The 15,343-nt window shown below is 57.0% G+C and overlaps 1 protein-coding gene and 1 long non-coding RNA gene across 3 annotated transcripts in view; both read right to left on the bottom strand.

The window, feature by feature from the left end:
* Positions 1-6,635: 6,635 nt before the first annotated feature.
* Positions 6,636-10,495, bottom strand: LOC137211592 (uncharacterized). Its single transcript, XR_010937148.1, has 2 exons — positions 10,362-10,495; positions 6,636-7,370 (listed from the first exon to the last, which is right to left on the bottom strand). It is a non-coding gene; the product is annotated as an uncharacterized lncRNA (long non-coding RNA).
* Positions 10,496-12,379: 1,884 nt separating this feature from the next.
* CANT1 (calcium activated nucleotidase 1) overlaps positions 12,380-15,343 on the bottom strand; it is a 33,937-nt gene continuing 30,973 nt past the window's right edge. For both annotated transcript variants that reach the window (XM_067716375.1, XM_067716372.1), the window contains one exon: positions 12,380-14,021. In XM_067716375.1, coding sequence (XP_067572476.1) covers positions 12,989-14,021 — 1,033 coding nt within the window. In that variant the 3' untranslated portion in view covers positions 12,380-12,988. The remainder of the gene's footprint in view (positions 14,022-15,343) is intronic.

The raw sequence follows: 15,343 nt of genomic DNA, 5'->3' as shown, positions 1-15,343 counted from the left end.
GGCCTCCCCGCCCCCCCCCCCCCCCCCCCCGCCGGCCCCCCTCACACAGCTGGGAGTTGTTACTGTGAGCCCTCAGATGTTTACTAAAGGCCTTGCTCTGCACTTTCTCCCCTCTGGTAACACAGATTCTTAAAGAGGCCCAGCTAGTTTCCATGCTCCCAGGCCTTGGCACCCCCTCCCTCTGGGTTCTTCCCAGGGGTGCCCTCTTGACCTTGTGTGGGGGCAGGTGCTGGGGCTGGGACAGCTAGGGCCAGCAGGCCGGGTGACTCCCTCAGTGGTCAGCCCTGGGGCTGCAGTGGCCGGGCCACCCTGACCGTCCGGGTTGGGGGGGGCCACCTACCCAGCCTCCTTTTCCTCCTTGGCTACGGGGCATTCACCCCCACCCCGAGGAAGCTCAGGACAAGTCCCTGAGACCCACTTCTCAGGGGAGCGCCGTGCCAGGGTGCCCTCGACCGGGCCTCACCCCCAGACCGAGGGAACAAACACAGGCGCTCCAGGGCTTGGGCAGCTCGCAGCCCAGAAACACCCCACTGTGCCAAAATGAAGAAAATCCTTCTTAAAAGAGCTGAAGCTTTTCAGCATCTTCAGAAACCCTCTGCCCTTGCATGAGACCAGGCAGGCTGCCCGCACACGTGTGCAACAGGCCCCGCCGAGGTCAAAGGGAGCTGCCTGGCCCAGTGGGGTGGGAGGAGCTGGCCTGGCTTGCCGTGTGGTCAGTGGTGAGGCCTCCTCGCTATTCCCAAGGCCCGGGCCGCCAAGGGGGGCCGCTGCCGGGGCCTGCCCGGCTGCAGCGTGGGCTCCGTGCCAGCAGGGGCCAGCTCCCCTCTCCTCCTCCCTGAACCCCAGTCAGTGCAAAGCCTTCAAATTACCGGGAAGCCTGAACCCCAAACCTGCAACACTGCCTGTGGTCTGGAGGGAGTGGAGGGAAGCTTATGGCTGGCTGGCCGCAGTCAGGGGTGGGTACTGGGGTCTCTAACTGAGGTCTTTAAAAGAGTCAAGGTTCCTGGAGGACCTGGCACAGTGCTGGACCGCCACGAACATCTGGTAATGGTGATAGAAGATGCATGAACGTCCCGCGTGCACTGAGGTTTTGTGTCCACACCTCCAAATCCTCATGTTGAAAACTAACCCTCACTATGACGGCGTTAGGAGGTGATCAGGTCAGGAGGGTGGAGCCTCAGGAATGGGGTTAGTGTCCTTATAGAAGAGAACCCAGAGCGCCCCTTCACCCCTTCTGCCCTGCGAGGACACAGCAAAAAAGATGGCCATCTATGAACCAGGAAGAGGACTTCCACCCGACACCAAGTCAGACTCCAGCCTCCAGGACGGTGAGGACTAAATTTCTTTTATAAGCCACTAGGTTATGGTGTTCTGTTATAGCAGCCCGAGCAGACTAACACACACCCTCACCCTCATGACACGAGGGATTGTGGCCCATGGGAGCTTTCAGATCCCCTGACCACAGCCCCTGGAGAGAGGAACTGTATCAGCACCCAATTTACTGAGATCAAGCTGAGGCTCAGAGAGGTGAAGCCTTCTGCCTAAGGTCACACAGCTGAGAGGAGTCAAGCCTGGAGAAGTGATGCTAAGGCTGTATCTCACCATCTTTTGCACTGGATCCACCTGGAACTCAGAGGTCACCTTGCTTGTCTGGTTATAGACGCACGGTGAGCAGCAGGTGCGGCCCGGGGTGGTGACTACAGGGTCAATCCAGGGCAAACAGGGGCTTAGCTTTGGTTTAGGTGCTTTCAAATGGGCACCTCCTGGTGAATTGTATTTCATGGTGATGTCCTCTAAGATAAGAGGGTGGATGGGAGGGGGCGGCCAATGGCCTCGCCTGAGGTGGACTTCTCATCGCAGGCTTGGGCATGGCCCCAGCGTCAGAGCAGGAGATGATAAAGCCACCAGCCCAAGAGATGGCGGAGGTCAAAAGCAGCCCTGGTTACCAGCACCACCCTCCTAAGTCTTTGTGTTGCCAAGGCAACGCTCCTCCCGCGCTACCCATCCCCACGTGGGGTCTGCTGTGATTAAAGCGAAAGCCTCCTTAGGAAAGGCTTGAGGCTGGTCTGATGGGCTGAGCTGTCAGCACGCCGCACACAGAGTCCCACGGAGCTGCCATGGGTACCGTCCCCTCCCAGCCTCCCTGCTTGCAGGCAAGGTTCTAGGGAAAGAGACCAGTGCCCCCTCATCTCCCACCCGTGACAGCCTCCCTCCCCGTTGCTTTGTTGAGCTATCCTGGCCGCACACCTGGTTGGCCCCTGCCTGCTCCTGTCCAGCTCCTCCCTCACCCCCATGGCAGCAAAAAGGAGACGGAGCCTGGGGAGCCTGAAGAGAGCCCACCCACCCAGAATGGCATGGTGAGGCTGCGATACTGTATAATATCACATACTGAGAGATAACACACTGCACCTTTGTCCCTGGTTCCTGGTACAAGAGCTTCTAAAACCCTTGGAATTTCCTGAGTGACTGGGTGAGAGGAGCATTGTTTCGCATTCCTAAGGAGCTCTCTGGAGCATACCTGAGTTTATGAGAATGAGGTGACTCTCGGTGTGCCCCTCGGCAGCCTCGGGATGGGGATGGTTGCCCCAGGGACCAACCCGCTTCATTAAAGCTTGGAACTTTTAGCCCCAACCCCTGACCTCCGGGGAGGGGAGACAGGCTGGAATTAATCTGGGATGGTGGCGGCTGGTGAGAACAGAAGCTCTGCACCCTCCCCGACACCTGTGCATCTCTTCCAGTTGCCTCTTTCTGCGTTGCATCCTTTATAACAAACTGATATTAGTAAGGACAGTGTTTCCCTGAGTTTGAATCATTCTAGCAAATCCTACACCTGAGGAGGGGGTCGTAGGAACCCCTCGCCCCACCCCAACTTGCGACTGGCATCTGAAGTGGGAGGCAGTCTTACGGGACTGAGGCCTTAACCTGTGGGGTCTGCGCTAACTCCAGGTAGTGTCAGAGAGCTGGAGACGTGGTGTTGGAAAGGACAATACAGATTCGGTGTCGGGAGGGAAAATCCTCTCATTTGGAGTCAAGTGTTGTCACGGCAGTACAGAGGGGCAAAGGCATCAGAGCTTTCAAAGCTCCCAGGTGGGCTTCCCTGGTGGCGCAGTGGTTAAGCAATCCACCTGCCAATGCAGGGAACATGGGTTCAAGCCCTGGTCCGGGAGGATCCCACAAGCCGCGGAGCAACTAAGCCCATGCGCCACAACTACTGAGCCTGCGCTCTAGAGCCCGTGAGCCACAACTACTGAAGCCCACACGCCTAGAGCCCGTGCTCCACGGCAAGAGAAGCCACCGCAATGAGAAGCCCGCGCACCGCAACAAAGAGTAGCCCCCGCTCGCCTCAACTAGAGGAAGCCTGCGCGCAGCAACAAAGACCCAACGCAGCCAAAAATAAATGGATTTATTTAAAAAAAAAAAAAAAGCTCCCAGGTGGTTCCAATACACAGCCAGTAGCCGTCACTGGTCTAGACCTGGAGGGGCTTTGCAGTTGAGTGACCCAGAATCCCTGGAGGGCTCAGAAATACAGATCGCAGCCCCCTCCGTGGGGTTTCTGACCCAGTGAGACTGGGGCAGCCCTGAGCATCTGCACCGCTAGCAAGTTTCCCAGCCACGCTCGGCTGCCGTTTTGCAGCCTTTTCACTTCATCTTCTGATGACTCCAAACGAGATTTAAGTTCTAAGTGTTTGAGCGTTTTCCCCCAAAGTGTAGACATGGGAGCGGAGAAAGCTGGCATAGGTCTGTGTTGACCTTTTGTTTGAAGGCATGAATGGATCCATTCATTCAACCAAGATTCAAGGGTTACCACGCTCCTGCGCTGTGCTGGGCGTGCCTGGGGTCTGATGGTGGAAAAGATGAAATCAGTCTAGTGGCAGCACAGACACACGTGGGGATTGGCCATGCCCTGTGGAAGGATTACTGAGGGGGGACGGAGAGTGTGTCACGGACGCAGGGTGGGCCAGCTGCCTCCAGGCTGAAGACAGAGGCATTCCCAAGAGGTTGGGGATCTGAGCCACTGGTCCCCAGAGTGTGGTCCCCAGAGCGTGGTCCGAGGACCAGAAGCACCAGCGTTACTGGGAGCTGGTTAGAAATGCAGAAGCTCAGGCCCCTTTTAGCAAGAGCCCAAGATCTGAGGCTCCTCTGAGGTTGAGAGGCCCCCAGACCTGAAGGATGCATAGGAATTAACCTGGTGAGGAAGAGGGGGGTATTTCAGAAAAAGAAATCACCTGTGTGTATTCCAAGGAAGAAAAGAAGTTCTGTTGATCAGAGCTAGGGTTTGGGGGTGGGTGGAAGAGAAACCTCTTTCCTCGTGAAGGGCTACCACTAGGGACACTCCTGGCTGCTCTCCGCCACTTAACTGGGCAACCAAACCTCTGGTTTTCCAGGTTGGGGGGCTTTCAGTGCGTCATCCTACCCTTGACTGCCCCAGGAGGTGGGGGGGCTCCTCATTGGTAAACCGGGAGCATTGTTTTGCTGAAATTCCAAGAGCAGATTTGCTCTTTGGAAAGTCAGCTCTGGCTTCCCTGTGGCGCCTGGACCGGAAGTGGTGCCCAGGTGGGCTCTTTAAACAGACAGGGGCTGAGCAGTGTCACCGCAATGCTCCAGAAAAGAGAGGCAGGAAAAGGACCATTTGTCTCAGCCTCCTTGGGAGAGGCTGGTCCGTCTGGGCGGGGACTCCAGAGGTGAAAGGGGGCCTAGAAGCCGGCAGGGTCCCACCTTACGGAAGAGGAGCCTGGGGCTGGGTGGTGTGTAGGGGAGCAGGGAGGGCTCCTATCTGCTCAGCTCCTCAGCTAAGCACTGGAACTCAGGACCCTGGTCCCCGGTCCCAGTCTCAGCCGGCTGCCTCCATGATCATCCCCCAGCAAATGCCAGCCGTTCCATCCTGCCCTCCTCTGACCATTAGAATGGGCCTCCTTACATTACGCCAAAACCTGTTTCAACGGCTTTCCTGCCTCGGCCTCCTGGAGCTTTGAAAGATGTCGCGGTCCATGATCCATTCAAACCGTCCTTGCCAATCCCACCGGGAACACCGCAGACGGATCAGACTCACTGTTGGTGTCTAGGCGTCACCGAAGGAGTCCCGTGGTGGGATTGAGGGGGCGTCCCCTTGGGACAGGACTCCACCCCGCGGCACCAGCAGGATTCGGATTGCAGAATGCACGTGAGCGCTGAGCAACTCCTGTGCCTGGAACTCTGAACAGCCCCATAGTGGGATGAATGGCGTCCCTCCAAAAGATATGTCCGAGTCTTGGTCCCCATAGCTTGTGAATGCGACTTTGGAGGAAGGGAATTTGCAGATGTAGTTAAGTTAAGGATCCTGAGAGGAGACCATCGTGGGGTTAGGGTGGGCCCTCCATCCAGTGAGAGAAAGGAGAAGGGGGCTCGAGGCACACAGAGGCAAGGGGAGGAGGCCAGGAGCTGACACAGGCAGAGGCTGGAGTGATGCAGCCACAAGCCAGGGATGCCTGGAGCCCCCAGCAGCTGGGCTCAAGGCCAGGACGGATGCTCCCTCAGAGCCTCCAGAAGGAAGCCACCCTGCCAACACCTGGATCTCGGACATCTGGCCTCTAGAGCTGTGAGAATAAATGTGTGTTGTTTCAGGCCCCCGCAGTTTGTGGTGATTTGTGGGGGCGGCACCAGGAAATTAACACGAGCCCCCAGTTCCCGCCCCTCCCCCCCCGGAGGCAGGCCTGGGCATCCGTGCAGCCCCCTGGATCTGCAGTGGGCAGGGCAGCCCTGGGCCCCTGCTCCAGCGGGGTTTGAGGCCGTCTCCAGCATTAGGATCAGACGGGTCAGAGGTGTTGGCGAGCTCCGCGAGGCAGAGGTCCCCAAGCCTGCTCCCGGCAGGCCCTGCTTGAGCAAGTTCTAGTAAGGAGCCAGGCAGGGCAGCCGTGACTGAGGCCCCGCGCCCTCCCTGCCTGACCTGGGCAAGGCAACGACGCCTCCGTCCTGGGGCCCCTTGGCACCCTCTGGACCAGCTGCCTGCCCTCCATTTTTAGCACTTGTTCAGCCCATCTCCCGACACCTCCTTCCTTTTCTCTCTTTAGACCACAGCCCACGGCCGCTCCTCCGGCCTGATTCCTCCAACCGGGTTACAACTCCCCCTCTCCTCCTCGGGCGCATGCGTCATTCTGTCTATATCTCGGCTGTCTCTGCCGGTCGTTTATCTCCTGCAGGCAGAGACCCCAGCTCAGCCTGGAGGGGCCTGCATGAGATCCTCCTGCAGCCATGGCGTGAACGCACACATCCGGTGCGGGCATCGATGCGGATGAATCGGCATGGCACTCGGGGAGCGATCGCGTGGGGAACAGGGAACCGGGAAGAGAGTTCCACATTCCTTCCCTGCCGTTTTGCAATGACCACATGCTTGGCTCCGAGCTCCTGGCGTCCCCACCAGTGACATTCTTTCAGCAGATCAGCTGCTGCCACATCAGACCTTTTCTGTCCAGCACTCCCTGAGGCCCCGGGGCCTGCCACCTTCGCCTGGGGCCACATGGGTGGGGCACCAGCGGGTCACTGTGCATTCCAGCCATTTTGGGAGGTTTGTGTGAGGTTGTGGCTGAAACCTGGGGGGGTGAGGGCCTGAGGAGTGGGGAGACAGCTTTTAAAAAGCATTTCATTATGTCACATACACCTCCATTAAAAAGTAAATTTAATAAATTAGAAACAAACAGACACCTCTCCTTGCCCGAGGGATACTCAAGTGTCTTCAAGGGGAAAGTCTCCTGTGAAACCCCTCCCCCAACAGAAGCACCGACATGGGTCATAAGCTCTTTGCCCCCAACCACGTGCGCCCCAAACCAGTAACGGTGGCTCCCCTGGGCCCCTCCCTGGGATCGCCCAGGACTGCGGCTCAGTGGAGGGGGGACGGGCGTTAGGTTCCAGAGTGAAAATCTGCGTCATTTTGGGAAGGAACGTGTGAGACATGGAGACTCAACAGACAACAGTGACTGTTCAAGGCAGGATGGTTCTACACGTTTGTTTGTCCAAGTTGATGGTGTGTCTTGAAGGTCTTTCACGTCGGTACACGGGGGTCCATGAAGTCCTCTTGAACAGCGGTATGATTTCCTACTCTACGGAGGGCCTGTAACGTATTTATCCCTCAGTGCATCTGAATCTCCCTCCTGTGTTTGGGAAACCTGTCATCACGTGAGCTGAGAAGACCAGGTCACTGCTCTCAGATGGCCTCTTGGGGCCTTGAGTGCCTGGCGACGCAGGGCTGGTTCAGGGTGCTTGCTGGGGGCAGTGGAACGGCCACAGAGGCAGCATCCGGAAGCCAGGATCCCACAAGGCAGTGAGCAACTCCACGGGCCGGGCACGGGTGGTTTCAGTTCCAACCTGACTCTCTGGGTCCTGCTGTTCTCGGCTTCCTAGTTACCAACAGCCGATTACAAATAGCATTTACTCGCATCACGAGGTGGAGTCTATTTTCCTAACCCTTGGATCCCTGCTGGCCCTGGGATGTCAGGGGTGAGTTCCAAGCCTGGGCCTCGGGAGGCCTTGAATCTCGCATCATGGAACACTGCCCACCACGTGACCAAACCTGGGTCAGTATCCACCAGGATGGGAGACCATATGGAGGGAGCCCTCCCCCCTCAGTTCCTGCCGTCCCAGATGAAGCCTCGACATGAGTGAGCCCAGCCAACCCTGTGCAGAGCGAAGATAACCCATCCCAGCCGAGCTCAGCTGGTCACACAGATGAATGGTGGAGGGAATGAGCTGCTATGTTTCGCAGTGGTTAGTTACTTGTCGAAAGTTACCTGGGACACTAACCTTCACTTAGTTCCAGCTCAGTTCCTGGGCCTGGTTCTCTAGCCTTCCCACCCATTCTGCGAGCTTCCTAATTCCCTCCACAAATCCCTTTTCTGCTTACGTTCACCAGAGTTGGTTTCTGTTTTTAGCAACTAAGGATGTTGGCTGGTATAGAAATTGATGCTGGAAGTGCATTTCAGGGAATGGACCCTCAGAGAAGTGGGGGCCTGAAAGCAGAAGACATCCCATTTGTACACACACACCAGAGCGGCTGCAGTTAAAAAGATGAAGGCGGGCTTCCCTGGTGGCGCAGTGGTGGAGAGTCCGCCTGCCGATGCAGGGGACACAGGTTCTGAGCCCCAGTCTGGGAGGAGCCCACATGCCGCGGAACAACTGGGCCCATGAGCCGTTGAGGCTGTGCGTCCGGAGCCTGTGCTCCGCAACGGGAGAGGCCACAGCAGTAAGAGGCCCACGTACCGCAAAAAAAAAAAAAAAAAAAAAAAAAAAAAAGATGGAGGCTGTGAGGTGCTGTTGAGGATGTGGAACAAATGACTCACACACGCTGCCGGGGAGCGTGGGCCCTGGGACAGCTAAACACACTGGCCCAGCAATTCCACTCCTGGGTACATGCCCAAGAGAAATGAGCCCACGTGTCCACCAAAGATGTCACAAGAATGCTCGTAGAAGCTTCACTCAAAACACCAAAACACTGGACACAGTCCCAAAGCTGTAGAACAGGTTGAATTGTGGTAAATTCAGACAATGGAATTCTGCTCTGCTGCATGGAAAAATACACATGAATCCCAGACAAAATACTGAGCTAAACAAGGCGACCACTGAAAGGCACATGCTGCTCTTCCACTGAAGAGCACTGAACTAAGCTCTATATACTTGTATATATGCATAGATATAGATATGCATAGGTATATGTATATGTTATACACCAGGAAATCTGTTTCCCCCAATCCCACTGGCATCCAGGGATGGGAATCTAGCATTGCACACAGTCATGAAGAGGCTGATTCAGTTATTGCCTGTGGTTCCTTGGAATGAGGTGTTCAAGGATTGCAGGGTCAGAGGTGATTGTTTCTAGTGGGACAAAAGCAAGGATGAAGCAAGAGAGTCACCTTAGGTGAAAAATTTAAGATGTGTTCAGTCTCGGGGGATAGACAGCTGGGGAAAGCCCTTTGTCTTTTTCTGCTACCTCCTTCCGGCCTCCTGAAAGGCAGACATGATGGCTGGAATCCCAGCAGCCATTATGGACCACAAGGCAACCTTGAGGATGGCAGTCACATACTAAGTGGTGTAGAAAGAGGAGGAGCCTACCTCTCTTCCATGTGAGAGAAAAATAGAGTATCTCTTATAAGCCACTATTTTTGATTTTCATTATATGAAGCCAAATCTAAAAATATCGAATACAGGTACATCCATCAGAGACCTAGCGCCCTTGCTAGCTTGAGCAGCTGAGAGTGATGCTAATTATCTCCTCAATTGGTTGACTGAAAACTGGCCTCCCTGGGGGCCCATGAATTCCTCCGGACGATGTAGAGAAAGGAATCCAGGAGCCAGGACCCCTGAAGAGTGTACTGTGTGCAGTCAGTCTCTAGCCCCTGATCTGGAAAAACCCAGACAGCTCTCCTCCCTACAAGACCTGGTGAGATGCACTGGGGAAGGAAGCACCAGCCTCTTAGAAAGTGCCCTTGCGGCTTATCTCTGAAGGTCAGAGAGGGCCCCCCACCACAGACACTGCCGTTGAGAGGACTTCCCTAATGCAGTGGGAGTGGATGTGGTTAGCTGTCCATGAGCTGCTCAAGACCAAAACAGATAAGCAGCTTGCAAAACTCTTACTTAACTTGTATCATTGAAAAAACAATAATAACAACAAAACCTGAGAAGTGGTAAGCAGAAGTGATTGTGCTATCATGATAGGGGTGTGGTCCCCTCCCAATTCCTGGGTGTCCAGAGCCCCCTCAGAGGCAAGCGGTCAAACGTCTTAGGGCCTGGACTTAAACAGTCCGTGTGGTACTGACAACCTTCCTCCTGGCCATTAACCAGGTGACCGAGAGCTCCCGGGAAAGGCTTCACGGGCTCTCGTGAACACTTGGTTAGTAGATTATCCTGAACTAGACCAGGTGAAGATCCCAATAGGCCCTTCTGTTCCAGACACGGCCTGATCGGAGCAAAGTGTTATAGCCCAGCAAGTGGAATGCAGCCGTTGTTGGGAGCAATTCTCTCTCTCTCTCATGTGCGGGCACACACACACACACGCACACACGCATGCACACGCGCACACACACGCACACACACACACGTACGACCTGCCTCGGGACCACGTCAGCTCTCTGATTCTGGGCCCGCCTCCTGCCATCTCACCATGCCACAGCCATCACCCTGGGCCGAATTGAAGACAGGTGGCCCTGGCCACTTAGAAAAGGGTACCACCTCTGGACATTTGAGGTGACACGTGACCCAAAAAGACTGGAGTCAGAGCACGAGGCAGCTTGCCCCGAGGTATCAACGCCATCCATCCAAGGAATCAATGTTGAACTCATTTGGACTGGTCCTCCCCACCCATCGGTCTGCCTTAGTGCTACCAACCCTGGACTCACCAAACAGCATGGTGCCTGGATGGCTGCCCCCAGATCGTGCAGGTGCTGAGGCCCAGGGACTCACTGTCGTATGAGTAGCCCACGACATGGAACTGGTTTGTGAATTCTTCCGTGCCAAAAGATGGAAGAACCTGGGTGTGAGGACAGGTCAACAGCCCACTAGCCAATCCTGGAATCAACCTACTTCCAGATTCCTTAATAAATTCTTTTGTCATTTACTGCCAACAAAACAAAACAAAACAAAACAACCCCAAACAAAAACCCAACCCTGTCCTCCAGTCTGTGGCACACACTGGGCTCACGGCCAGTGTGTGGTTCTCCCTGACCTGGAACCCCAGTATGGGAGCCAGTGGTGGCCGAGCAGGACAGCAAGTGCCCCAGGGGCAGATGTTTTGCTTCTGGTCCCCCTAACTCTGGGCTCTGCTGGTTTAGAGGTTTTATACCTATGAGAGGAATGTTTCCACCAAGAGACACCTCCACGCTGCATTGACCAGAAGCTGAGAGCAGCATCTGGCCTGTGGGACCACTCATGTGCTCGGGCAAATGCATGCAGAGAGAAAGCAGGAGGCCTGCCCTGGGCTGGTGGGCCCCGATCGTCAGGGGGACAGGTCCGCCACTCAAAAGCCCACAAGGAGGATGGAAGGAACCCGGGGGTTTCTCGGTGTCTCCTCAAACTGCCGGATCCAATGGCGCAATGTGGGGCTGTAGATCCTTACAGCCAGGATCCACCAGGGCCTTGGGCTCTCTGGAAGGTTCTGGTTATCTGACCAGGCCTGTGCCTTCACTGCCAAGGTGCTGTCTGTGGGCAGAGGTCCACGGAGTGGGTAGGAGCGGGGAGAGGCTCTGGTCTCTTGGCTCATTGCTACAGCGAGGACAGCGTTCCCCTGTGTGTGCCTGGCGCAGATTGCTAATGAACATTTCCTTTCTGTCTTCCTTTACGTGCTGATGTGGCCGAGAGTGGTGATGGCAATGGTCAACAGTGTGATTTAAAGTCGAAGATTTTTAAAATGTCAAAGGACCGCTACGGAGGTGGCCAAGATGGTGGGCCTGGGGCCTGAGGGGCCTGGGGGCACGCTTTGGGAAAGGGTGAGGCTGTGTGGGACCAGGTGGAGGCTTTGTGTCCCTGGTTTTGTTTTCGCAGGGCCGCTGGGGAAGGGGAGTGTGCGGTGGGGACGGCTGTGTCTTGGCTGCCCAGCCTGTGAACCTCCCTCCCATTGGGTGAGCCTTGTGCCGCCTCCCTTCTCGAGGCCAAAACAGTCCAGATACTTGTTCTCTCAGACCCTGGCCGAGAGTGGAGGGCACATGGCCTGAGCCTGGCCAACCAGATGCTTCCACTGGGGCCAGGTGCCTGGAGTGTGCATCACAAAGAAGCGGGGAGAGGTTAGAATTCCTGCCCTGCTCCGGTAGGGGCAGCCTCCAGCGCCCAGAACCCACGGAACCCCAGGCCCGGTCCCCCCGCCTTGGCCTAGATTCTGTGGGTCTTCCAGTATCCTTCTAGTATATCCTTCTTCTGCCTGACCACCCCATGGTGGGTGTCTTTTATTTGTGGTCAAGCACTCTGTTGGTGGCCTTTTAAGGTTCTTTGCAAATTCCCATTTTTACAAACAACGCTGAGATGAGAATCTCTGCCCCCATCCCTGTGCACATGTGCAAGGATTGATGGAGAAAAGATTCCAAGCACGTGCTGTTCCTTCTACCTGGAACACACCCTCCTCCCATTTCCCCCACATCTGCTGCCCCGCACTCTTCATTTCTCCACTGAGATCCACTAAGGTAGCTCCAGCCTGTGCCTCCCCCTGCCACCCTCTGGTTTCCGTCACCTGTTATTCCAGCTTGTATTTACCCCAAGTGTTTTACTTGTGATCGCCTGTCTCACCCACAAGACTGCAGCTTCACACGGAAAGGACTGGGTCTGCTCATTCACTGGACCCCAGGGCCCAGCACACCCAATGTCCGAACACCCAGTGGACTCAACAACTCTTTCTGCATGAACAAGAGAACTTGGGAACCACAGTGCATTTTTTTTTTAAATAAATGTATTTATTTATTTTTGGCTGCGTTGGGTCTTCGTTGCTGTGCACAGGCTTTCTCCAGTTGCGGCAAGCGGGGGCTACTCTTTGTTGCGGTGCCCAGGCTTCTCATTGCTGTGGCTTCTCTTGTTGCGGAGCACAGGCTCTAGGCGTGCAGGCTCTGTAGCTGTGGCTCACAGGCTTAGTTGCTCTGCGGCATGTGGGATCCTCCCGGACCAGGGCTCGAACACGTGTCCCCTGAATTAGCAGGCAGATTCTCAACCACTGCGCCACCAGGGAAGCCCCCACAGTGCAATTTTAATGATCTCAGATAAGGCACAGCAGAGGGCACAGTGATAGGCAGGGGAGGAGACCCGACAGCTCCTCGTTGCTTCCCGACAAACCAGCTGGGCGGGCAGTGGGAAGTGGGAGCTCTCGGTTTGTGGACTGCAGTAGTTGAAACCTTCCAGTAATTTCTTTAAGCTCAGAGAGATCAACGGAAGCGGGGGGGGGCCATCTGGTGGCTGGTGGTTGGAGATGGTTGCAGAGAGGAGGTGAAGGATGGGAGGTGCCCCGCCTCCGGGCGCTCCTGCCACCCTGGCTCCCCCAGCCTCGGGTCTAGTCCACACCCGTGGAGTTGGTCAGGTAGAAGGGACGGATGACGACTTGGAAGCTGCTGAAGGACCCTGCCGGGCAGGGGAAGAAGGAAGCACTCCTGGAGCTGTTGGTGCCCAGGGCGCTGGGGATCAGGGCCTTCCAGCCCTCGAAGTTGGTGACATCCGCCACGAAGTTTCTCCCACAGAGCATCAGGGCCTTGTTTTCATAACCGATGGTGGGATTGGAGTAGCTAGACTTGGAGAGGGCCAGGAGGGGGGGGTCGTCAGAGGAGCACGAGAACCCGTAGTTCCAGCAGCTCTGGACGGTGGGGAGGTAGACTAAAGACCAGGAGACTGAGCTGGCCTGGAAGAGGAAGCTGGGGTGCTGGGGCGTCTTGAAGGACCGGTAGCGGTTGTAACTGGAACCCGTCACGGAGGCGCTCCAGGTGGGCGAGGTGTAAAGCCGGGGCTGGTAGGTGTCCTCGGTGAGGTTCAGGCCCCTGTACTGAGCCAGCAGCTCGAAGGGCACGGTGTGGAACTCCAGGGCCTGCAGCATCTTCTTCTGGAACAGCGCCTCGTGACTCCAGTACAGGGACAGGTTAAACTGCAGGGTGAAGAGGTCGCTGGGCGGTATCATGGGGAACCGCACCCTCTCCACCAAGCCCTCCACCTCCCTGCGGGAGATGCGCCTCTCCTGGCTCCATTCATCCAAGGCCAGCAGCACGGCCAGCTCGCTGGGAGTGACCAGCTCATTCCTGGAGAGCAGGTCTCGGAGCACGGCCGTGGGGACGCTCGGCCAGGCCTCGGCCTGCGTCAGGGCCCCGAAGTTCCAGGCCAGGAACTGCACGCAGATCTCCTCCAGCACGGGGTCCCGGGTGGCCAGGGCATAGGCATAGAGGTCCAGGGCCGTCCGGAAAGAGGGGTCCTGGGGGAGGAGGATGGCAAAGAGGTGTCCGCAGTAGCTCTGCAGCTGCTTGGCCCCGGAGGCAGAGGCGAGCTTGTGCAAGCACTTCACCGACGACAGAGAGACGTCGATCCTCCGGGAGTAGAGGTACCTGCGGGGAGACAAGGGCTGATGCCTGGTGATACTCCTTCCCCGCAGGACAGCAGGTGTGCCCTGGTGCACGTGAGCTATTGACCGCTGACACCGCGGTGCTAACTATTTCAAGGGGCATTCAGAACACCCTGATTTATCTCCTGGGTCAACGCACATTCCAAGCTCCCGTTTGCTTAGAGCCAGGTGTGGGCGGATCCCAGGCTCTTTGAGGATGTTGCTTCATCCTCATCCGTGAGGGAGGTTGTCCCACCACCTCCTCCACCATCACCATCGTCCTCACGGGCCGGACCATGGGCGCCAGGGCCTGCCGGCCATCCCGGGCATCAGCGTTGCCCTGCCCTTCCCTTCCCACCGTCACGCACCTGGCCAGACCCCTTCGGGCCCCCACTGGGTGCCCGTAGGCGCCCCTCTGACCCCAGCACCTGTCAGGTGTTCCCGTGACATAGGCATCGCTGCTGGCCACCTCCTATCTGCCTTCCCCACCAGCCGTGAGCCCCGCGGGCGGCACCCAGTCTGTGCCATCTGCCATGTAACTCAGTGAGCCACCAGGAAGCCCTTTGCTGCGTGAAGATGTGTGCGGAGGGAGCCTGCTGGGAGGGGAAACGATAGGCTGTGGCTGCTGTCTCCTGGGACATGGTGAGTGGGGTCCTGCTTTGGGAAGAGCCAAACTCTCCCCATGGCTTCTCTCGAACGCTGAGCCTTCCAGGGAGCAGCAGACCTGGTGGCCACCCTGTCACCTGAACATGGAGCTGGGGGCGCCCAGAGCAGAGCTGGGGCGCCACAGTGTCCAGTGCCAGTGGCAGAGGTGGGCCCGCCCTCCTCCCACCCTCTCTGCCCTCATGCGCTCAACACATCACGTGATCCTGCTGATGACCGTGAACTCTGGGGCAAAAAAGGGCATCTGCACCCTCTGGCCCGTTGCCCATAGCTGTGTATCCGCCTGGTGGTGGCCTGAGCCCAGGAAACTCCGCCCTGGGCAGCACCCGGACAGCGGACGAGGCACTGCCTCTCTCATAGGCAAGGAGTGCCACCGAGGGCCCCGCAGATGGCCATTGACAAAGGGAGCAAGGAAACCACAGAGTGTCTCCGTCACCACCTCTTAATCCTGCTTTGGGGCCAGAGAGGGATGGTTCCCAGCAGCTGGGAGCTGTGCAGCTCCCACCCGGTGACGCCCCAGCCCGGCTGGCTCTCCCCGGTCTGGGCACACTGGCCACCCTCAGCTTCAGGCGGGCACCCGAGTGGCTGGGGACAGGGGGTCGCAATCAGCCCTTCGGCCCTGCGCCACCATCAGGGAAGAAAACATCCTGAAAGGTAGAAAAA

This window comes from Pseudorca crassidens, chromosome 19 (genome assembly GCF_039906515.1).
Source record: "Pseudorca crassidens isolate mPseCra1 chromosome 19, mPseCra1.hap1, whole genome shotgun sequence".
Classification (NCBI taxonomy): Eukaryota; Metazoa; Chordata; class Mammalia; order Artiodactyla; family Delphinidae; genus Pseudorca; species Pseudorca crassidens.
This window is presented reverse-complemented; position numbering and strand designations above follow the sequence as displayed.